Genomic DNA, 25473 nt, shown 5'->3' with positions numbered 1-25473 from the left:
ACAGTTTTGCCCATATGTGACTTTGACTTAATCCAACGAAAGCAAATAACCAGTCCCTTAGCCCTGTCAGAACTAGGCGCGCGACATATGGTGAACTAACCAGCTAAGAGTAAACAGTAATGTCACAACGTGGGAAAGAACACGTGTTTACAGAGCATGGTGATATGTTTTGTTTACAACACTTTTCGTACAAAAAGTAAAATACAAAAACTGCTGTGCATTCAATGATGTTATTTTGCGATTCTATTTAGTAAAATTAAATATAGTTAAATATCGTTAAAATAATAGCACCAGTGTCACATTAATATCAAAAACATATACTTAATACGAAACTAACTAATCATATGTCGCGCAAAGCTAATCCCGGAAGTTGTGCATATCAGCTGTATGGAGCGTATGGAGGCGGTGCAGCTAAAGTGCACCGTTGTTTTTTTCCAACCAGAATTAAAATGCCTTGAGACAGATTAGAGCTCAGTGACAGTAAATGTTCGGTCGAGAATTTATCCCCTGAAATGCAAAACTGTCAATTTTTCGCATGGAACGTGGATTCGTTTTTCACTCATAATGTTCTGTAATGCACGACGTTGAGAGTAATGTTAAGTGTTGTTGGCAGTGCTGAACGTGACAGCTGGCCTACTAGATTAGTGGTGACCGTTTGACGCTGAGTTGGAAATAACTGGCTCAGGTTTGCAGCGCTGGATTGACTATTGCTAGAAAGAAAAGGTAGCAAATTATTTTTATTTTTCTCAATATTCTTTAACTAGCGTAAAAATTCCAACCTTCAATGACTGCCAAGCAGCAAAACTGGATCAGTAACATCACGGATGTATATTCTATATACGTCTTTGGTAACATGTATTGAGGGAACACAGTGCGATACGTATAGTGTAGTTCGGTGATCTAAATAGACCAGAAGAGATTATAGCTTATAGATAATAGTGTTTGGACCATCACCAATCCACCGACCTTTGACCCAAGCTTTACAGAAATACAATACTGAAGATGTACCGAGATGCATTGTTTGGGGATTGACATGTCTGTGTGGGTGATATTTTATCCATTCCATATCCAGATCACACATTTCTACGTTTACTAAGTCATGATGGGTTTTAATTTACGAACCTGCGTCAACATAGATGTTTGTAGCTTCCTCTTGCTGAACCTCATTCTCATGAGTTGTTTTAGAATACTGCATGTTTAGTCTTGTGTATAATATCATAATAACCAGTAAGGATGCCTATGTCCAAACAGAATCCCGGAAAAATAGTAAGATTTTTCAAAAGTTAAACATGGTTACATTATGAATGCTTTTATTTTCGTGTTCATACTGATGAATCTATTTTTCGTTAATGTAATGTCATACAGTGAAGAAAGACTGTGGAGACTTGACTCAATTCCAAATGATGAGCAAAAAAATTAGCAGGATTAAAACAAGTCATTCAAAACTCACTTTATTCCTTTGCTAACATAAAGTGTATGGTGTATTTATGGGATAGCCATTCGCATTAGCCGGTTGGCCAATGGTTAGCCAGAATCAGTTTGTCTTATGTTAAAGGTATACTAAGAGTTTGTAGAATTTCAGGATTTTTGATGGGTGCCCTTGTGATTATGTATTGTTATCACTACATTGTATTAAGGCAAATAGACGTTTCAAGTTAATTATTGGTCATTTAATGAAAACCCTAATAACGCACAGACAAGATGTCAGATTCACACATGACAACAGTGACAGGACATAGGTCATAGGTCACCCTTTGATGTGCATGTTTGGTGAACATGGTGAAAAATGGATGCACAATGAATTTATGATATGTTGTTTCAGAAAATTATGATTGGAGCCGAGTATGCCCAGTTCACCTCGTACATTCCGAGTGAGAACCTGGTGTCGGATCCTGACAAGATGTTCCTGCCGTCCTATCTTCTGCCTACATTTCATGTCCCTCAGCCATGGACAAGTAGGACAAACAGAGCGGGCTTTGAGGAGGATTTCATCATTGTGGCCGAATTTTCAGAAATAGAGGGCCCCAAACCAGTGGTGTGTAATACTATATAGTGTCACTTCTTTCCTTTTCTTTCCTTTTTGAATATGATCTTGGCTCTAAGATGATCGTAACTCCCATACTTTAACACAGGCTAACTATAGTCGTAGCGCTAAGATCGCATTGTGCAAGTGGACCCTGATCCACTATGAACACGTTCAGTCGAGAAAGTTCGGCATGATCTGTTTTCATGGTATTGTTTCGGGCAGTGACTCAGTGTGCTTACAGGAATGGAAATTATTTATTTTCTAGTATGCCACAGGGAACAACTATAGATGTTCAGATGTGCCTTTTGCAATTTATGTGTGCAAACCAGTGGAATAAATTTTATCTATCATCTAAGTTGGTGAATGTTATTTCGCCAAGGAGAGATAATAATTTTAAGAAATAGTTTGCCCTTCCTTATAATGAGGATTACAGTGCGTGACCCATTTGTTTGGGAAGTGACCATGGTGATGCTGGTATGTGTTCAGGTTAAATGTTTTTAGAAGCTGGAAACTTTGTTCAAGTATTTTTCAACATAAGCATGATAAGGTAAAGAAGGAAAAATTGCAAAGTGTGAGATGGGATAAGTATGTAAATGTATACAATTTAATTTAAGGTTTACAATACTACCATAGCAAATCTGAAGGACAATCACTGCAAATTCCACCGTATGAAATTATGCGAAAATATCAGGTAATGAATCACAATGGGGTTTTTTTTACAGATGCTGATACCCAAAAACGGTGGAGGAAACTTTGACCAAAACACTTTTTCTGTGAAAATCATGGCGGTTGACCACCAAACAAACTCTGTGTAAGTATCATCATGACCATAGCCATGTACACCACTAAAAAGGGAAAATACACCCAAGTGCTTTTGTTTTCAAAGCATTAAATGTTCTAGGACAATAAGATGGATACAAGAATCAATCTTTCTGGTAGAATTTATTGCCATTTCAAATCGAAGGTCATTACTTTTGACAAAAAATAACTGACAAAGAACAGGAATAAGAACACTGATGATGATTCATTTTGGCTTATCCTGAATTATTAATCTTTATTTTGTTTGAGTTTGAGAGTATCTTGCAAATCCGTGCATATACAAGCAGACGACACTCTCCTCTCTTTGCTTGTGAGTGAGTGAGTATGGTTTTACGCCGCTTTTAGCAATACTCCAGCAATATCACGGCGGGGGTCACCAGAAATGGGCTTCACACATTGTACCCATGTTGGGAATCGAACGCTTTAACCACTAGGCTACCCGACCGCCCCTTTTGCTTGTGAAAACAGAAGCAAGTGATAATGGTAAGGTGTGAATATGTGTTTTTGATGTTTTTTATTCACCTGTTAGTCTGTTGAAAAGTTAGTATGATCAGTATTTTTTGTTACTGTCAATCGGAAACTCTGGCATTGACTTGTAATCTCTCTTTCTCTCTCTCTCTTTCAGAGGATTTAGCATTTCCGAGGATACACAGGTTGTTATATCAGAAGACAGGGATGGAGTCTACAGCTTTGTAAGTGTCTTCAACTGGGAGTTGTTAAACATGTTAGAATGCTTCCGATGCTCTGATAAGTTATTATTAGGACATTTATTGAAAGGATAGGATATTTAATGAAAAACTTACAGACAATCATGGAATGGAATATCTGTCGAGTAGGGTCTGGGGACATGTTCAACGGCTGCGTCATAACAAAAGATGTTAAAAGATGGTACTTGTTGTTACCCAGCCTCGCACTCGACATTAAGGGGCTAAAACAAGGACTGGTCTGCTCGGAGTCAGTATACTATGTCTGAGTGGGGTATTCATGTTAAACTGCAGCATGGTATCTCAGTGGGCTAGTACTATAAATCGGCATCAGACTGGACTAGTACAAGGAGCCACACACACACACACGTGCAAGCAAGTCACTATGTAAATGCAATAATCTTGGACGCAACGCTAAACCCCATTTCACCTCACCTCACATGTTTAACCTCCATTCACAAAGAACAGATAATAAACGATGGACAATATGCAAGAATGAATAATTCATAATTCTTAGTGAAATTTATCATTATCGAAAATTATATGCCCCTATTTCTTTTATCTGGTGGTTATATACATGACAAGGGACATCTTCATCATTTTCTTGTTGCAGGCAGATAACCCATAAACAATGACCAACATTCTCAGTCATTCTAAGTGAAATTTATTGAAAATTATTTGGCCCTATTTTAACCATTTGGTAAACATGGTAATATATATCATATTCAATAATGATGTTTTTATATGTCTTTCTTACAATTTTTTTGCAAATATGACATATTTTAAACTACGTGTTTAAGGTTTACAAGGTTTATGCAGTTTAATTTTAATTTTCCTTTTGTTTCAGGTTCACCATTTTGTATTGTATGACAATGAAGCTCGTGGTTTTGTACGTCCTTTCTGTATGGCCTATGTCACCAGTGAGAGAAGGTAGCGTCTCCCCCCAAAACAGTTCTATTTATCTCTGATACTCCTTTACCATACCTCTTGGCATGAAGATCAGACAACCCATCTAAGTCTCATCATGTGAATCCTGAGCGAAGTTTGACCGACCTTTCTCAATAAAGGATGTTAAGAATGTTAACATCCTTTATTGAGAAAGGTCGTCAAACTTCGCTCAGTCAATCAGATGCAACGGCTTAATTAATTTTCCACATCAGTTTTGAAATTTTGATTGTAACAAAAGAACACCAAGACAGAACAGAAATAATTCTTTAATGGTACCCTGTTTTGGGTTTAGCTGCCAAAGTGCTCAGAAAGTCAGGGTGTGTAAAATATCAAGAACAATACAATGCTATGGCCTTTATTATTACATTTGGAACTGTCCGTTTAACTTTAATTTTCAATATACAGAAAACAGCAGTGCTTTTCTGAATGCTTCTTTGTACGAGAATTTAGAAACCTCCATGCTCATTTGCCAATTAGAAAGCTCACCTGACATGACTGCCTATAGATGGTTTGTTAGATAATCATGCACAGGGATATCAGATCGGAGTAAAAGATCTAATTTTTATGAGATTGCCTCAAACGCTTACACGTATAATTGGCCCAATTCCTGTCAAATCATAGAACGATTACATTGTTGTGCATTCTAGCATAGTAACAACCTAAAATCTAAATGCTTGGAGGGGTCTGTTACTAAATATTGCCAGATGCTGAAGTAAGCATATATTATGACGTCTTTATTGACAGAAAAGTTTGCATTAACTGACTTTAAAAATACAAATCTTCAAGTTTGTGATTTTGTTTCTGTTTATTGCCATGATATCAAAAGCTAAACATTGCAATGGTTTACACATGGACAAGGGGAGATAATGTTGTGTATTCAATGCTTTTTTGCATTACCTCCCTTTATCTATAGCTTGTCATGTCAAGAGAACAGACAAGAAATATCAGAAAGGCAAGGCATCTACTGATTGTATGTAACAAAGGAAAGTCCAAGTTTCAAATATATTCCTTCATATATCATTTTTCATATTGATGGGTGAAACCTCTACTCTGCTGAATATTCAATGTGCGCTTAATTTATCCTTTTAATCCATCGATTTCAGGAAAATTATGACTTTCTATGAAGAGCTTTCGGCACAGTTCAGAAAGGTGAGAGCAATGTTTTATATTTTTCACATGATATTACCTGGGTAGTCATGGTAGTTAAAGTTTCTTCTCCCTTGCAAGTCACTAAGGCTTCAAAAAATAAAAGAAATGGTTCTCAGGCAATGGCTTTTGCAAAAATAGTTTGGGGGGGGAGGGCGGGGGGTGGAACTAGTATGTAACTTAATAAACAGTTTTGTACAATCAACCTGGGAAAGGGCCTCCCTACATAAATGTATTCCTTGATATTTTGTTTGTTTGTTGTTTAATGCCGCACTCGGCAATATTCCATCTGTATGACGTCGGTCTGTAAATAATGAAAACCAGACAATCCAGTGATTGGCATCCTGAGTGTCGATCCACACTATTGGGATACGATGACATGCATCAACCTTGTCAGCGAGCCTGACCACCCGATCCCGTTAGTCGCCTCTTGCGACAAGCATAGTCGTCTTTTATGGCAAGCATTGGTTGCTGAAGACCTACCAGGAATCTTCACGTGTGGACTACCAGTGTGTGTATAATATACACATACAATGAACTTATGATTTTATTTTACAATGCGAAAACCTTATCTTGAGCACCTAACACCGGAAGACGCATGATAACACTGTCTGGCTATAAAAGTGTTTATTGTGTATCTGGACTTTCGTTTGTACTCTATTGTATTACCTTTCTCCAAGATTTCATTCATTTCTGTTTACATTAATTTTGGTGAAATCTTGTATGATCTGATCAGCAAATCACATTAACTCAACGTGAACTCACTTTGAAACGAACCTTAGTTGTAAGAGATACGAAGTCTTCGGTATTCCTATCAATTCCTATGAAATTTCTTTCCATGTTTGATATTGGCCATGACATTTTTTTAACTAAATGAAAAACTAAAACTAAATCACCCATAGACCTGATAGATCGGGGAGAAAATGTGTGAACAGCTGATTGCTATTTTAGTCTTATTTTGCGAGACATAGACACCATATACACCACAACACAAGATACGCAGTATAGCAGTGCACATGTAAAGGGAGGTAACTGCATGTTATATTGATTTTGATATTGAGATGGTTGTAGCTCATTTGAGGTAGGGATGAGACAAGTCCAAATTTACTGCCCGGGTACCCACACCCCTATTACCCGACCCTACCCTGGTACCCGCTGTTGGTGTCAAGAGATAAGTACAAAATGTCCGATTGGGAATGACAGTATAGCCGTGGCAAACTGTATTTAGATACACATATGAAACGATGTGGTCATGCATACACCGAAGTTGGGTCCAGGTAGTCCTGTAGGCACCTGGGTCCTACTCAGTACCCACCCGATCCAAGTAGCCGAGTTACCCGTCCCAGTCCTAGTTTGAGGCACCACTCTTCACTGTGCAGAGTTGCGTCCCTTGGACATGCCAGAAACCTATGATTGCGTGTTTGAATGCCAGCTCTCCCCAGTTGTTTCTAGGTTTGTCAGCACCCTACTCGTGCTTGTGGGTTTCACCAAAGTGGTAAACATCAGATACCCGAATCACTTCGAGCTTTAACACCATAATATAACTGGAATATTGTTCAAAGGGGTTTTAAACCCAACTCACTTACTTTCTTGCCTCAATGAATGTTATATTTTACAGAGATTTATCAACTAAATGCCCTAGGGAGGCATATTTTGGGGAAAAGAGTGTGATTTTGTCAATATTGAATTATTTTACTGTTTATACTTTTGTAAAATTCTGAGGAAATGGGGATTTATTATGTTTTAAATTGGAATTATTTACTGTAAATTGCTGCAGACGTGGGGCAAAATATCGGCCTCTGAGCAGTTCCAGATTCATCCCTGTTTCAACAAATGAGCCTGCATAATTTGCTCAGTGCAGCCTATGGACTAGTCACGGTTAAGGCCACATACTGGTAGCATTACACAGTACATAGTACTACACTGTATTCTCAATTGTAGGTAGCTCGCTTTTTGAAGTACGGAAATAGAATGGTCTTTGTCCGTGACCTTGACCGATACCTCAGTGACCTGGATTTTACAAAAGGTAATGTTGTGTATTTATCCTTTAAATTATGATTGTTAAAAATGATGTAGCTTGATAAAGAATCTTGTACTTGTTGTATGTTCCATGATAAAGAAAATCCTATGTACCTTGATAAAGGACCTTGTACATGTTGTATGTTCCATGATAAAGAACATCCTATGTACTATAATAAAGAACCTTGTAGATGCTGTATGTTCCATGATAAAGAACATCCTATGTACCATGATAAAGGACCTTGTAGATGTTGTATGTTCCATGATAAAGAAAATCCTATGTACCATGATAAAGGACCTTGTAGATGTATTTTCCATGATAAAGAAAATCCTATGTACCATGATAAAGGACCTTGTACATGCTGTATGTTCCATGATAAAGAACATCCTATGTACCATGATAAAGAACCTTGTACATGCTGTATGTTCCATGATAAAGAACATCCTATGTACCTTGATAAAGAATCTTGTACATGCTGTATGTTCCTTGATAAAGGACCTTGTATGTACCATGATAAAGGACTTTCTGTATGTGTCATGATAAAGTCTGTTTGTTTGTTGTTTATCGTTGCACATAGCAATATTCCAGCTATATGATGACAGTATGTAAATTATTCAGCATGGACCCGGCAATCCAGTGATTGACATCATGAGCATCAATCCACGCAATTGGAATACAATGACATGCTTTAGATAAGTCAACGAGCCTGACCACCCACCCTATCCCGTTAGTCACCTCGTACGATAAGCATACTTGTCTTTCACAGCAAGCATGGGTTGCTGAAGACCTATTCTACCCCGGATCTTCACGGGTACATACATGGTACTGTATATCTTTTGCATTGATAATAAATGTATGAGAACATCCTTTGTACAGGGCAGTTGAGGATGAAGAAAACATCACATCCAGAATCTGAGTCTGGGGAGGAAGAGAGGCGTCATGCAGAGGAAGAAACGTACCAAGACCTACAGAATATTCTAGCGTCAATGGACGAGGTGAAGGAAATCCTCACAACGCTCCGGCCCCTACTGGTGAGAAAGTTGTTTGTTTTTCAAATACTTCTGTAAAGTAAAAGATGGACCATAAGAACTATACCTACCATTTCTGTCTTACAAGTGCCACCTGGGGGCACAGGTGGCCCAGTCTTCTAACATTGTCTAAGGCGCCGCGATTTGCTGTGCTGAGTTGCGTCCCATGGGCACGCCAGAAACCTATGATTGTGGGTTCGAATCCCGGTTTGCCCTGATTATGTTTCTAGGTTTGTCAGCACCATACCCGTGCTCGTAGGTTTAACTGTCTGAGATCTCATCACTTCGGACTTTCCACCCATGTTAAGCTGACACGCCGCGATATAACTGGAATACTGTTAAAAGCGCGTTAAACCCAACTCACTCACTCACTCACTCACTCATACAAGTGCCACCTCCTCCTTGTTTTACTTAGTTTCTTCTTTATGCTTCATTTCAATAAAGATGTCATCAAAACTAAAAGCAGGAATGAATAATCAACATGTTATGTTAAAAAAGAACACTTGTCTTATTGTTTCGAACATGCTGACATCATTTTCATTGTCATCATCAAATCTTTCAACTTTCATTTGATCATTTTGGACTGACCAATTCTTTGTTTGTGGTCTTTGTTTCCTTGCCTAGACCTGCTATGGCTAATTGTGAGAGGGACACATTCTGTGATTCTATAACATCCATGGTACGACAGTGCTGCAGCCATACCAGCAGATTGCAGGAATCAAGCCAAACATACCAACATTATTTCAGAAACAAAGCACAAACTGTAAAAATTGTGGATGTGTGTTTTCACAGCACACTGTGGCTGTCTTCCAGAGCAATGTTTGACACTTTATCCAAATGCCAGAAATGTTTACTCCTTACACCACACTCAATACAGTCGATGTATGGAGCTTCCCATCACAATGGGAATAACACCAGGGGTATTGTGATACTCCTTACACCACACTCAATACAGTCGATGCAGGGGTCCGGAAACCGTCATATGCGCCGGACATGTCCGATTGGGGATCTCAAATGGCCGGTTTAAAATATTGCTTACCGGACATTTAAATTTTTCTGTCCGGACATTTTAAAAAGTATTGTCCGGACATTCTTAAATTTTGACCGGACATGATCAACAGTTAGGACTAAGCAATTTCTGTCTACAATTGTAACACAATGAAGATTATCTACACTGACAAGCTTTGTTTGTTTTGATTGCTGTAAATACATCGTACCTAGAATGATAGTCCAATCGGTCAATCACTGTAATAGGCAATAAACTGAGTTGACACTGATTAATCGAGGATTTATTACTGAGAACATCTTGTTAATTTGAGTAAAATGTGTTTACAACTGTACATAAATACCTTGCAGCATCGATGTACCTCACTATCCTCACAATGCTACGATACGTATAACCTCAGACAAGAAGCGAAAGCGTGACGACAGCCAGTCGACCAATGCAGATCAGTCGAGCGGATCTGACAAACCCACAAAGTCTGAATGATCATTTTGTAAGTCGTGGCTAACGACTTTCACTTGGTTGACATACAATGAGGATTTGCAGATTTTATTGTTTTCAGTAGCTAGTCGTATATTGAATCTTGATTGACCGCCATTTTGCTTTCTGTGACGATTGATATCAAATTTTTTTATGGTCAATAATTAAGTACAGATGAAAAAGTTTTCAAATAACTATTGCTATCAACGATAGTTTAGGATTTATGATTATATTATCTGTCTTGTTTTTAAATAATCTTTAGTTTAAAAAAAAAACTTTTCCCGTGAGGTCACGTGATAACCAAATATGGGATAATAGTCTCGATCCAAATGTTACAACGTGTACACTTGAGCAGACTCATGAATATTAATTAGAATGTTCACAACGTTGACAGATCGTTATTATAACAGAAACAAACGTATGTTTTCCATATCTAAAATGATATTATGGCTCTGATATTATTTGTTATTAATTGTCCGGTGAATTAAACAATTTAAATTGAAACAATTCATAATTCATCATATTATAAAATACGTAACAACTTGTAATTTGTGTGTAAAAAGTCATACTAAAACACGCTGTTTGAAGGGGGCGTGGCATAAATGTAAATGTCCGATTGGGATTTTAAATTTTCCGGACCCCTGAGTCGATGTATGGAGCTTCCCATCACAATGGGAATAACACCAGGGGTATTGTGATACTCCTTACACCACACTCCATACAGTCGATGTATGGAGCTTCCCATCACAATGGGAATAACACCAGGAGTATTGTGATACTCCTTACACCACACTCCATACAGTCGATGTATGGAGCTTCCCATCACAATGGGAATAACACCAGGTGTATTGTGATACACCTTACACCACACTCAATACAGTCGATGTATGGAGCTTCCCATCACAATGGGAATAACACCAGGGGTATTGTGATACTCCTTACACCACACTCAATACAGTCAATGTATGGAGCCTCCCATCACAATGGGAATAACACCAGGTGTATTGTGATACTCCTTACACCACACTCAATACAGTCGATGTATGGAGCTTCCCATCACAATGGGAATAACACCAGGAGTATTGTGATACTCCTTACACCACACTCCATACAGTCGATGTATGGAGCTTCCCATCACAATGGAAATAACACCAGGTGTATTGTGATACTCCTTACACCACACTCCATACAGTCGATGTATGGAGCTTCCCATCACAATGGGAATAACACCAGGTGTATTGTGATACTCCTTACTCCACACTCAATACAGTCGATGTATGGAGCTTCCCATCACAATGGGAATAACACCAGGTGTATTGTGATACTCCTTACACCACACTCAATACAGTCGATGTATGGAGCTTCCCATCACAATGGGAATAACACCAGGAGTATTGTGATACTCCTTACACCACACTCAATACAGTCGATGTATGGAGCTTCCCATCACAATGGGAATAACACCAGGTGTATTGTGATACACCTTACTCCACACTCAATACAGTCGATGTATGGAGCTTCCCATCACAATGGGAATAACACCAGGAGTATTGTGATACTCCTTACACCACACTCAGTACAGTCGATGTATGGAGCTTGCCATCACAATGGGAATAACACCAGGGGTACATGATACATGATACATGTACTCCTTACACCACACTCAGTACAGTCGATGTATGGAGCTAATGTTTGCAGTTTCTCTTGTGAAACAGCCATAATGTGAATATGAGACTTTGACCTCCCACATTTTGTCACAGTTTCAGCTCATTAATTACACACCCATTTCAAACAAACAATGGCTGCAGCACTTGTAACAGCATGAGCTAGTCTTTCCTCACAGATTGCATATATCCCCTTGCTGTCTTACTAGCTCTTGCAAAAATTTGCTTTAGCTATTAATGCATCAATTTCAGCATTTAAATGTGTCAGATAATCAAAGCAGACAATATTAACATACCCTCTATCTTTGTCCAGCATGCCTATATTGTTTGTCTTCTTGCTGAGGATTAATGTATCTTGTGCGTATATTTCATTGCAGAATGGTTCACCTTACCGAGTTAGTACACGCTCTTTATGTGTCTGTCTAACATCACGTATAATCTTCTATTATTCTGTATTCAGTCAGGGGTTAAAAATTAACTTTGTCAATGTTTAGATTTTGTCATCAATATATTGCCAATTCACATTATCATTTAAATTTCAAATTTGATGTTGACTTCCATACATCGATAACTTTTTAACCCCTGACTCTGTCATAACCATACATCTCCTAAAGGACAAAAGTACATGCTACCATGACAGTTTAGAATCCTGCATTCTGATTGGTCGCCCAGCTTTATCACAATTACTAGAACGACCATGATTTTGCTGACGAGTGCAGTTCTGCCAAAAAAAGATATTTATTTAGATTCTTTTATTTTCTGGGAACCTGCCTCCAAGGCAATTTCAAATTCTGATCTTTCTTCATAATTATAACGTGTTTTGATTCCTAGACTAACGTGAGTGGTGCAATATTATTAGTTGGAAAGTTCAATGAACAACGACTGAGTATATTCTCAAATTCAGTAACATATCACAGCTTGGCAGCAAAAACTAGACTCAACTGATGCCACATTATTCATCACTTTCTGTTATTACGTAAGTTTTGATATCATTTTGCTTTTTGAGGTAAATGTTATTTAGGTAAATGTTCGGTTCCAAATAAAATTTACAGGTGTTGCACAAAGGGATGTGTCAAGCTTGTTTTGAAATTTGCAGTCATCTCACTGTAGATTCAATACCTATTAGTGTTTGTTTGGAATCAAACACTTTATCATTAAATGTTATCATTAAACAGTCTGGGTTTGATCTAGGACGTCATAATTGATTCCAAAAACATCCTATAATGTTCCGATATCATGCATATGGTTCTGAGGGTTAGCATGGATTAATACGGAAGCTATCAATGTCTTTATATGCACTCATTTGTGTGAAAAGGTTTAATTCAGTGGTGTGAAATGGAAATTTGATACCTTATTTTAACCAATCAGAATCAAGCATTTAATGTCATGGTAGAATTACCTTGATTATAATTTGAAACCTCTAAAATGAAAAGTTTCCCAAGTGTATTCAACTTCAGTTTCTCTGCAACGTTCCTTGAATTAATCCTTCAAAATGTTCTCTCTGTTCACATGATACGCTCATATCATGATCATCTCCATATGCATGTTGCCTAGTAACCCTGCCTTTTCATACCTGCACAATAATTCTACCAAAATGAAAATACAATTTGCACAAGCAGCTTTCATGAACAATGATGAAATCTACAGGTATTATGTACATGATGTATTGCGTGGCTTCCTCCATCCTTGTGTTACATGTATGTACAGTCAAGTCCCGTTAATCCGACATTGTCGGTTGCATATGATTATGTCGGATTAACGAGTATGTCGGATAAATGAAATTAGATAGTATCAACGTTCGTGATCGAAAATCAGACAACTACACAATAGATAAAGATACAAACATGTGATAAAAAAATATAAATGAAATATTGCTATTGTTATGTTACATTGTTAACGGAATATGTTTTCTAATCATGCAACTTCTAAAGCTCAACACAAAACAACTGTTACTGTATGACTTATTCAAAATAATTTTAAAAGCATAGTCTGGAATGGAAGTCGCAAGTTTGAAACTGGTAACGCAGAGCCTAAGAAAGCTGCTTTCCAAGTGGCTAACGTTGACTTCCTGTTAGTTATTTCATTGGTCGGTCATAGTTCGCGAAAGGTTATTCTGACGTGACCACCTGTAATTGGATGTCCTCGGCGATAGCGAGAACTTGTATCTGACATGAATAATATACTGAGGTAATCTAAGCATGTGATTTATCCTGTTGTCCTTATTTAAAGTATGAATTGTTTATTGTTAAGCAAGTTTATCTCTACAGCCGTTGTAATATGCAGCCATCAACCGACTCGTCTCGCATCAAAACACGGGGCTGTGTACTCGTGGGCAGATGACCACGGAGTACGCTGATCACTGTCGGATTAACAAGACTGATTAATGAGTGATTTCAGTTATTTGATGCAAATTAGGTGTGTCGGAGTCGGAGTGCGAGACTGTCGGATTAATGGGTCTAAAGAGCACTGATTTGATCGGTTCCCATCATTAGTGTCGGATAAAGCCGATTGTCAGATTAACGAGTGTCGAATTAACAAGACTTGAATGTATTGGAAACTCCTTATCTAAATTATCATTTTTTCGGAATTCATGATTTCATGTCTTAAGGGTAGTGATTATCGTTATGTTTACAGTTCAAGTTTTTAATGACCCCCAGTTTGGATTTTAGTGTTAAACGATTCAATGTTGTCGGTTCCCATCATTAGAGTCGGATAAAGCCGATTGTCGGATTAACGAGTGTCGGGTAGCTAGGGACATGTCCAATCCCGGAATCATGAAAGTGTTTAGGATAAGTTGGTTACAGTGTGTGACTTCTTTGTCACCTCCCTGAATACTGCATCTTCCTGAGGTAAGGGAGTTAACTGATTATAAAAGTATAGTTTCCACCCTTGCTGAACTAGGCTTGAATTTCCAGGCTCAATCGTAGCACCACAAGTGGCTTGTATGAGTTATCTCCCTACTATGTCTCCTCGTGACCAATCAGATTCCATCTCTCATCACTTGCATTTGCTTCAAACAAAATGGCAGCCCACTCAAAACGATCTGATCGATTATCAAGAACCATATTGTAATATGGTCTTACGCTGCAAAGTGCATCAATTCACTTGAGCACCTTGATTAAAAACATGAAACAATTTGCAACATATCTCTTGAAGCCCTTTTGGCAGTACACATGCTTTGCAAAGTCTGCAGTCGACCAAAATTTTGCGATTTTGATTGGACTATACATAAACTCATTAGTCCAGCCAAAATGTAACTCCAAAATTCCAGCCTAGTTCGGCAAGGGTGGGAAGTGGACTTTTATAGTCAGTTAACTCCCTTGCCTAGGGAAGATGAAAATACTGCAGTGTAAGGCTACTTTCACTCACTCACTCCCTCCCAAGGGGCAAGATTTACTCACAGCATATGACTACAACTGACTCTCAATGTGATTATGGTGATGCTCAGGTCTCTGATGTGATTGACGACAACAGGTTTGACAAATGTATATCAAATATATCAAAATAGATATCTGTCTCCATATTTTATGAAACTTTTCACTTCAGTCACCAGCGTCAGCTTCTATATATGGATCTTCAAACATATCAACTATTGTAGGAAGTGATAATGTGTTGGTTGCAAAGTCCTGTAACAGTTGTCAATATGTGTTAATACTGATGTGTCTGTTTGATAATCATGATAATGGGTATAGTAATTATTTTGGAATAACATCCAAAGGTTTATTAAAGATAACACTGCATTATTTCTAATGCACTTTGTTTGTTACACACTGTGTGTGTATGTCTGTGTTTGTTACACACTGTGTGTGTTGTGTGTTTTGGGTGAAGGTTAGAATAGAAATAACTAGATGTGTGATATAAATAAATGAACATTATACCTAGAAACATGTTTTTGTTTGCCCCCCTCTGAGTTGCAAGATATGTGAAGGTTCGAAGTCAAAGACTTGTCAAGTGAAACCATTTATTCATGTTAATTCTGTCCATGGATATCATCTCTAAATGTGATGTCATCTGTAAATCTGATATGCAGAATGGACCCTTGAAGATCCGGGGTATAATACGGGTAGAATAGCAACCCATGCATGCTGTACAAGGCGACTAACAGGATCGCATGGTCAGACTCGCTGACTTGGTTGATGCATGTCATTGTATCCCGATTGCGTGGATCGATGCTCATGATGTCTATCTCAGGATTGTCTGGTCCAGGCTCGATTATATACAGATCTCCGTCAAAGAGCTGGAATATTGCTGAGTGTGGCGTTAAACAACAAACAAACAAACAAACAAACAAGAAGTAAATTGTGGCATCTCCTAAACTATGTTTGATAGTTTTTCTGTTCAAATTTTGTCAGAATGTTGTTTGTTTATTGCAGAATGACCGCCGAGTTGAATGTCGGTTTCAAACACTGGAAGACCGTGCTTATCACCAGAAGTTAAAAGCTGAGACAACCAATGTGGACACACTAAGTTTGGAGGAGAACTTCTTCTCGGAGGGAAAAGCCAGTGCTACTTTCAGATGTAAGCATTTGACTTTAAAGACTCATTATCAATTTGGACCAGGTGGCACATGATGGTCCTTGGAAACACATTGTCCGTGATTGAAATTCAGGGTTGCAACTGATCCCCAGCAGGGACATGGGTGGTCCGGTCATCTAAGACGCTGCATTTCACTGTGCAGAGTTCTGTCCCTTGGGAACCACTTCAGGCTTTCCTCCCACATAAAACTTACACGCCGCGATATTAGTTGAATACTGTTCAAAGCGGCGTTAAGCACTCACTCACTCACTCACCATGGTCAGATTTGGTGATTGCCTGTCTTTGTGTGGCAATATTCCATCAAGATCATGTTTGAAATATCAGAAATGGGCTTCACTTATCAAATCAGACCTACATCGTGACAAGCGTGAGCATTAACCACAGTGCCACAGCCCGTCAGTTTCTAGGGTTTTGGTCTCACCCCATACAGGTTCTAAAATATGTGGTGTCTCATTAGGCAAGTGGCTTTGTTACAAATTTGACTTTGTTAACATTCTAGTGCCTAACAAACTGCTTTGGGTGTATACTTCTCAGGGAGCTGAGAATGCAGTTTGATTGCACAATGGTCTGATGATAGGGCTGTTAAAATGTCATGTACTTCAAGCAGCTTTGGGTGTATACTTCTCAGGGAGCTGAGAATACAGTTAGATTGCACAATGGTCTGATGATAGGGCTGTTAAAATGTCATGTACTTCAAGCAGCTTTGGGTGTATACTTCTCAGGGAGCTGAGAATGCAGTTAGATTTCACAATGGTCTGATGATAGGGCTCTTAAAATGTCATGTACTTCAAGCAGCTTTGGGTGTATACTTCTCAGGGAATTGAGAATGCAGTTTGATTGTACAATGGTCTGATGATAGGGCAATTAATGTCATGCACTTCAAGCAGCTTGGTGTGTATACTTCTCAGGGAGCTGAGAATGCAGTTTGATTGTACAATGGTCTGATGATAGAGCTGTTAATGTCGTACACTTCAAGCATGACCTATTGAGCAAGCCATTCTCTGTAACCATGGTAGGGGTGCAGGCCAATCTGTTCACAGATTTTTTAATCTTTTGTTTCAAGGTGGATCCTTCAATGGTGCAGCAGACACGACGTTGTCATTGTTCCAGAGGCATCGCACCTACACTGTAAGTAGCTTAGAAATAATCCCCTGGGTGCCATTGTACAAAGCGATCTTAGCGCTAAGGTGATCCTAACTCCCATACCTTATCATAGACTTACGACAGTCGTAGTGCTAAGGTTGTTTTGTACAGCGGCACCCTGGTTCACAGACACCCACATGGATTTAATACAACAACAGATAATGTTATCCCACACAGGTGTAGGTTGACAGTCAAGTCTTTATTTAAAGCATTAATTGTTTATTGTAAAGCAAGTTTATTTCTACAGCGGTTGTAATATGCAGCTATCAGGCGATTCTTCTCGCATCAAAACACGGGCTGTGAACTCGCGGGCAGATGACCACTGTGTCGGATTAACGAGACTGATTAATGAGTGATTTCGTTAATTCTTTGCAAATTAGGTGTCGAAGTCGGTGTGCGAGACTGTCAGATTAACGGGTCTAAATAGCACTAATTTAATCGGTTCCCATCATTAGTGTCGGATAAAGCCGATTGTCGGATTAATGAGACTTGACTGTACAATGGGTCAAGTAAATGGTAGTAGCAGTAAATAATAAGCCCTATTATTTATGATTGTGAACTCACAAGTGTCCAGAATTTTGTCATTGTTGAATGACTTGAAACAAGCCTGTCTCTGTTCTTGAATCCAGAATAGTGATGGCAGCTGGCAGGAAATCAGAGTTTCCAAATGGTTACAGTCCACATTTAGCAAGTAGATTAGAAACAAGTCTAGAATCGCCCTTTTGTCACTTGTACATTAGTACCGTCAGCATTATAGAAACTAGAAACTAGAAACTTCCAGAATAATCAAGCCTGCCATGTGCTGTGTTAAGGATAAAACCTGGCTCCTGGTTGAAAATATAAAAGCCTCGAGCTAGAGGAAAACCCAAGCTTTTCCTGAGTTCAAGATTGCCTGTCAGCTCTGACTTCGGACAAAAAGCTTGTCACTGCACACAACAACATGCCCACCTTACTTGGAGCAGGGGGGCAAGGGTGGCCCAGTTGTCTTAGGCGCCGCGATTCGCTGTGCAGAGTTGCGTCCCTTGGGCATGCCAGAAACCTATGATTGTGGGTTCGAATCCTGGTTCGCCCCAATTATGTTTCTAGGTTTGTCAGCACCATACCCGTGCTCGTGGGTTTCACCTTAGTGGTAAACGTCTGAGACCTGCATCACTTCAGGCTTCCTCCCACATGAAGCTGACACGCCGTGATATAACTGGAATAATGTTAAAAACGGCGTTAAACCCAACTCACTCACTGACTCACTTCAGTGCGAGGTTTCAAGTGTATGAATATGAGGTTTCAAATCGACAGTTAGACTACCTCTTATTTCAGAACATTGTAGGTTTATATCCATTCCACCATGACGACAAGAGCACTTTGAAAACCCGTTAACCGTCCCAGCCCTACTCTCTTGTAACACATACACACACATGGGCAAATTGGTCAGTGATCTTAGAACATTTCTAAAAGGGGACATGGGTCATGACAAACATAAAAAATAGTATTCATGGTCAAGATTACTTGATTATTTCAAAATAATGGTTACAAAATACATCGTTTTTAAAAAAGTTTATTTACGTTAGTGAAATTGCACTCCATGACTTCTGCTTACTGAGGTTAAACATTGATTATAGCCGAAGATTGTTCCCCCGAATAGAAGAAAGAAGTTTGACAGCGCATTGAGGGGTCTCCACGAGTTGTGTTCCTGGGGAGCGAAGGAGGGGCTGAAGAAACTGAGATGCATCCAGGAGGTAATAAAACTCAAAGAGTTCTTTCTGTTAATTCCATGCACTCTTTGCATAAAAAATGAAATGCAGTTTAATGAATTTCTTTTCAATATAAACAAAATCCACATTTTTACAATTTTTACTTTTTGAATCGTGTATTTACTGAGACACCTGAAAATCAGGTAAAAATGAATCGGCGTCGGGCTCTGTTGGTTGTATGTGTGTGTCAGATTATCAGTGACAGACCACTCACACTGATGTTGAACGACCTGTTCACAGACACTTAAAATGAAGACAAGTCTTTGGCCTATTGGCACTCCCAGCAAATTACCTAGTTTTTCAAACACACTGCCTACTCTAACGTTATTTTATAAATGATTACCCATGTACATGATGTAGGGCCTCATGTGTTTATGTAACCCCTGGAGACCTGGATTTAAATAGGTCCTCAACATTCAAGTGTTTGTGGGGAGAAGCTGCTGAGTTGGATCAGGTGGTCAGTCAGCCTTAAAAATTCAGGTGGTTTTTTTATCCCTCTGGTTTGAAAAAGGGGGTATATAGCGATCAGCATGTACATCCTTCCGTCTGCCGTCCATTTTCCATTTCCAGAGCAGAACTCCAAACCCGTTGAATATTTCTAGATGAAACTGGTGCCTTTGGATGATTTCAGATTTTAAAAATATTTCTTTGTTGTTTTCATGACGACAAGTTGATCTTATACTTAAAATGAGGGTAATGCTTGTTTCCAGAGCAGAACTCCCAAACCGTTGAATATTTCTGAATGAAACTTGCTATGCAGATCAGTCTAGTGGAGAACTGGTACCTTTTGGTGATTTAGAATATTGAAAATTACTGAGAAGCATAATTTTATTCTACGCTGAACTGAAGGTCTCCAATGGCGTTGAACCAAAAGTGGGGTATAAGTAGCCAAACTCCATTTCCGAATAACACCAGACTGGGGAAATATGGCATCTCCTGATGACTCTTAGTCCAGAGGACTAGTGGAAGCCTGATCTCGCTGGTCCTCAGAGTTTGTAGCTAGTCCTACTTGAATCATCTTCCTGAGGCAAGAGAGTTAACTGACTTTAAAAGCCCAGTTTCCACCCTTTCCAAACTAGACTGGTATTACGGAGTTAGATTTTGGCTGGACTAACAAGTCTATGTGTAGTCCAATCAAAATGAAATCAAAATCAGGTTCGTAAACTGAAATGCAGATTTCGGTCAATTGCAGGATTTGCAAAGCATGTGCGCTGCCAACTCGTTGTCAACAGATATTTTCCAAATCTTTTCATGTCCGTAATCAAGGTGCTCACGTGATTTGATGAACTGCGCGATGTAAGACCAGTTTTATAACAATATAGACCTTGATTATCGATCAGATCGTCTTGACTGTAAGCCACCATTTTGTTAGAGGCAAAAGCATGTGATATGAGAGGTGGAATCTGATTGGTCCATAGGAGAGGCATAGAAGGGACATAACTCGTAATAGCCACTGGTGGCACTACAATCGAGCCTGGTAATTCCAGCCTAGTTCGGCAAGGGTGGAAACTTTTAAAGTGAGTTAACTCTCTTGCCTCGGGAAGATGACTTGAATGAGACAAAAATGTTTACTATGTCTATCATTCAGTTCAGTTCAGCTCCAAGTTGTACCAAATTGAAGTGTTGAGAACTGGTTCAGAATTATAGCCCTAAATGCAACTATTCAATAAAGACTGCCGTCATTGGATGTTTACTTGTTCTCAGCACAATTGAGTAGTCTCAGGCTAGAACTATGAATGGTGTGTGTGGGACAGACTTGATAATTTGCAGAACACTTGCTGCCTGGGGCGGTAAACAACATTCACTCACTTACTCTAACTGTTGTGCTTGAGAAACATATGAGCAGTCAGTTCTCTTGCTCTTTCAGCACTATAAAAGGGAGACAATGGTTTTAGAACTGGAGAGAAGCGAATCCAACCTTCTAGGTGAGTGTTGCCATGGAAACAAAGTCCCACTGGCCGTTAACTTGCCTTGACATCATATACTTCCATGACAAATGAGCAAACTGGTTATCCATCTTACCAGAGTGCAGTGAAAATTTAACACAAAACGTGTTTGTTCTGATAAATATTGTCATGATTATTTATAAACCCCAGGTATTATATTATGATGTAGTGTTATAATGAATTTAGTCTTCATGTCACAGAGCCTTATTGATGACTGTAATATGTGTGTTCCTGAGTTTGCCTTCTATGAATAGTAAGACATTGCATGCCCTGAGGACCAGATTCTAAGGGGAAACAACTCTGTCTGTACTGTTGCAGATCCACCTGGCTCACTGATGACCTGTGGACGATGTGTGACCTCCAACTTTCTCACAGGGATCTCCATGTAAGTCAACAGAAGTATATCTGCCATAGATATGACCTCAACCAAGGCTGTCACACAATCTGACCGACCTCAATCACAGATGTCGAGAGTTTCCACCTCTACCGTTGTCAAGAGATCTGTACCGCAGCCATAGACATCACAAGATGTGACTCCTGCCGTTTATGTCAATTGAGCTGTACCTCAACCCTGTATGTCTGGGGATCCGACCTATCAGCCCTAGATGTCAGGGGATCTGATCTATCAGCCCTGGATGTCGGAGGATCTGATCTATCAGCCCTAGATGTCGGGGGATCTGACCTATCAGCCCTGGATGTCGGGGGATCTGACCTATCAGCCCAAGATGTTGGGGTATCCGACCTATCAGCCCTGGATGTCGGGGGATCTGACCTACCAGCCCTAGATGTCGGGGGATCCCACCTATCAGCCTTAGATGTCGGAGGATCTGATCTATCAGCCCTGGATGTCGAGGGATCCAACCTATCAGCCCTAGATGTCGGGGGATCTGACCTATCAGCCTTGGATGTCGGGGGATCTGACTTATCAGCCCTAGATATCGGAGGATCTGACCTATCAGCCCTAGATGTCGGGGGATCCCACCTATCAGCCAAAGATGTCGGGGGATCTGACCTATCAGCCCTAGATGTCGGGGGATCTGACCTATCAGCCCTAGATGTCGGGGGATCTGACCTATCAGCTCTAGATGTCGGGGGGGCATCCGACCTATCAGCCCTAGATATCGAGGGATCTGATCTATCAGCCCTAGATGTCGGGGGATCCGACCTATCAGCCCTAGATGTCGGGGGATCCAACCTATCAGCCCTAGATGTCGGGGGGATCCGACCTATCAGCCCTAGATGTCGGGGGGATCTGACCTATCAGCCCTAGATGTCGGGGGGATCCGACCTATCAGCCCTAGATGTCGGGGGATCCGACCTATCAGCCCTAGATGTCGGGGGGATCCGACCTATCAGCCCTAGATGTCGGGGGATCTGACCTATCAGCCCTAGATGTCGGGGGGGATCTGACCTATCAGCCCTAGATGTCGAGGGATCCGACCTATCAGCCCTAGATGTCGGGGGATCTGACCTATCAGCCCTAGATGTCAGGGGATCCAACCTGTCAGCCCTAGATAGATAGGGCGGGATCCAGAACCAGGCTAACTTTTGGGAGATCTACCCCAGCCGACAATATTTTGAGTCATTGCTAGCATTCATTGTCTACAACCAAAGTGGAAAAGCAATCTCTTTAAACCGTTGTGCCTACAAATACAAACATACACTGGCCTCTCCACACATCACTGCTGCTCCCAACTGTTCTGTCACCAACCACGCACTAGTTTCTCTCCTACTGCTGTGGAGTAGCAGCAAATGTTCATTAATCCCTGTACTGCATAAACGTGAGAGTTACTTCAACACCTTGATTAGCATGTTTAACAATGGTCTCCTTCTCAGTTATTTAAAATTCAAATGTTTTGTTGCATAAGGGCAATGATAGTTAACAAATCAAGATTTTGATGTGCAAATGTATTTCTGCTAATGGCATGTTCTTGTTACAGGCGTGGTTTAGACATGTCGTCCAGTCTAGCCGACGCAAGTCTGTCTACTCCCGGCTCAGACATCATGAAGAGGTGGCCTTCGGTACGTATGAACTTAGCAGGGTGTCTTTTCAATGTGCCTACAGTTCCATTGTGTATTCGTGACCAACTCATGTTATTCCGGGACAAGCCAAATATCGACTCGTGCCCCTCCCGTGGCCCTTTTTTGCAACAGGGTTCGGTCTAAGCGCAAACGAACATAGCTAAAAGAATAAGCCCACCCATTGCATAATGATTCAGGTATATTTTCCCCATATATATATATTTTCCAGATGCTATTTAAAACAGATCTGGACATCTGGTATTATACAGCATGTTTGAACACACTTAGCTGTATGTTTGGTAAATTCAAATATTATTCCTGAGGGATTCTTTGGATGAAGTACTTTAAGTCATACTAGCAGTCTGATTGCTTTGTCGTATTTTCGCACATGACATTCATCGATAGGGAGACAAGTCTTCTTGCAGGTTATGAAAAGGGGCAATGTTCCATACTGTAAAATCATGAAATGATTCGGTCTGATGGTCACAAAGTGATGCACGAGTGAACATGACTATGACCTGTTTTCACCTGTGATATGAGATAACCTGGTCCATACTAAGACAACAAAAAAATAGGCACAAAGGGAAACACAGAAAAAACGTAACAATAGTTTGAGCAATAGTTTTACATTCAAATCCAAGAAAGCTATTGTAGTAATTTGATAAGGTGACCAGTGGCATCTAGGAACTGCATGGGTGTCTTACTTCCAGGGTCTGAGGCTTATTTTTTATAGTGTGTGAGTGTGGTTTTACACCGCTTTTAGCAATATTCCAGCAATATCACAGCTGGGGGCACCAGAAATGGGCTTCACACATTGTACCCATGTCGGGAATAGAACCTGGGTCTTCAGCGTGACGAGCGAACACTTTAACCACTAGGCTACCCGACCGCCCCTTATTTCTTATAAAAAATAAGTCAAATATTAATGGTTGTTATAAATAGGGATGAACCTAAGTTCCCAATGTGCCTACAGTAAAAATTAGTGTAGGCAAATTGGGGTGTAGGCACAATGGGATTGAACCCTTAGTAACAGCTTTGTCAATGGCAGCAACTTTGTTAGTACATTTGTATTGCTGCCATGGTAACAGTGTTACTACGGTAACATATTTACATCTGAAATAGATCTAATGTCAGCAAGACTGAGTGAGTGAGATGGGTTTGATGCTGCTTTGAACAATATTTCGGTGTTGTCTTGGCTCTTCCGCTTTTAGGATGAAATTGTAGGCATCTACCTCTTTGGTGGTGCCTACCCACATGGGTCTGGTACTGACAGACCAAGGATCCAAGTCAAGGTGATTTTAGGATTCGAACCCACAATCAGCAGATCCTGGCACAAGTAAGAGATGTAAATGTGATTGTAGGAATCAGGGAAGTGAAAGAACCTTGTTTGGCCCTGGGATCCCACATGATACAATGTGTACTTCAGATGCACCATCTCTCTCTCTGTCCATGGGACCGCCTCCGTGGTCTAAAGGTAGAGCGTCCGCCTGGAGAGCAGAAGGTCCAGGGTTCGATCCCCGGCCGCGTCATACCAAAAGACGTTAAAAGATGGTACTTGTTGTTACCCTGTCTGGCGCTCGGCATTAAGGGGCTAAAACAAGGACTGGTCGGCTCGGAGTCAGTATACCTTGTCGGAGTGGGGTATTCATGTTAAACTGCGGCATGGTATCTCAGTGGGCTAGCACTATAAACCGGCATCATCTAGTACAAGCAGCCACACACACACACACGTGCATGCACGTTGCTATATAAGTGCAATAATCTTGGATGCGACGTTAAACCCAATTTCACCTCACCTCTCTGTCTATGGTCAGAATTATGTTTTGACATTATGTGTTTTTTCCCCCTTTGGGTTTCTGGGTTAGAATTTGTCCCAACAACTTATGCTGGTCGTAAGAGGCGACCAAATGCATCATGGTCAGGCTCGGGGACTTGGTTGCTTCTGTGACTTCGTAACCCATGGCGTGGATTGATGCTCATAATATCAATCACTGGATTGTCTGGTCCAGGTTTGATTATTTACATACTGCCTTCATATAGCTGGAATATCACAGTCTGTGTCAAAAACATTTGACTCTATTTAGTCATTTTCATTAGATTTCAGTGTTATTGAATGGATGATTAATAGCTGAGCTCACTGGACCAAACAGAATGTTTTTGGATTCTGGCTTTGGACTAGTGGCTAAAGCTGCAGGGTGCACACATACACGTTATGTCTTCTACCAGATGTGACCAGATTT

The 25473-nt window shown here is 40.0% G+C and overlaps 1 protein-coding gene across 1 annotated transcript in view; it reads left to right on the top strand.

Annotated features, from left to right (window-relative positions):
• Positions 1-397: 397 nt before the first annotated feature.
• Positions 398-25473, top strand: part of LOC139474232 (guanine nucleotide exchange protein SMCR8-like) — a 59906-nt gene continuing 34830 nt past the window's right edge. The window contains exons 1-14 of the mRNA XM_071257153.1: positions 398-723; positions 1823-2035; positions 2749-2837; positions 3471-3537; positions 4397-4479; positions 5601-5646; positions 7585-7669; positions 8540-8694; positions 16212-16356; positions 17438-17502; positions 19134-19250; positions 21133-21190; positions 21530-21596; positions 23152-23233. Of these exons, the coding sequence (XP_071113254.1) occupies positions 1829-2035; positions 2749-2837; positions 3471-3537; positions 4397-4479; positions 5601-5646; positions 7585-7669; positions 8540-8694; positions 16212-16356; positions 17438-17502; positions 19134-19250; positions 21133-21190; positions 21530-21596; positions 23152-23233 (1266 nt within the window). The 5' untranslated portion in view covers positions 398-723; positions 1823-1828. The remainder of the gene's footprint in view (positions 724-1822; positions 2036-2748; positions 2838-3470; positions 3538-4396; positions 4480-5600; positions 5647-7584; positions 7670-8539; positions 8695-16211; positions 16357-17437; positions 17503-19133; positions 19251-21132; positions 21191-21529; positions 21597-23151; positions 23234-25473) is intronic.

This window comes from Haliotis cracherodii, unplaced genomic scaffold, assembly GCF_022045235.1.
Source record: "Haliotis cracherodii isolate W230 unplaced genomic scaffold, xgHalCrac1.p SCAF_3, whole genome shotgun sequence".
NCBI classification, from domain to species: Eukaryota; Metazoa; Mollusca; class Gastropoda; order Lepetellida; family Haliotidae; genus Haliotis; species Haliotis cracherodii.
This window is presented reverse-complemented; position numbering and strand designations above follow the sequence as displayed.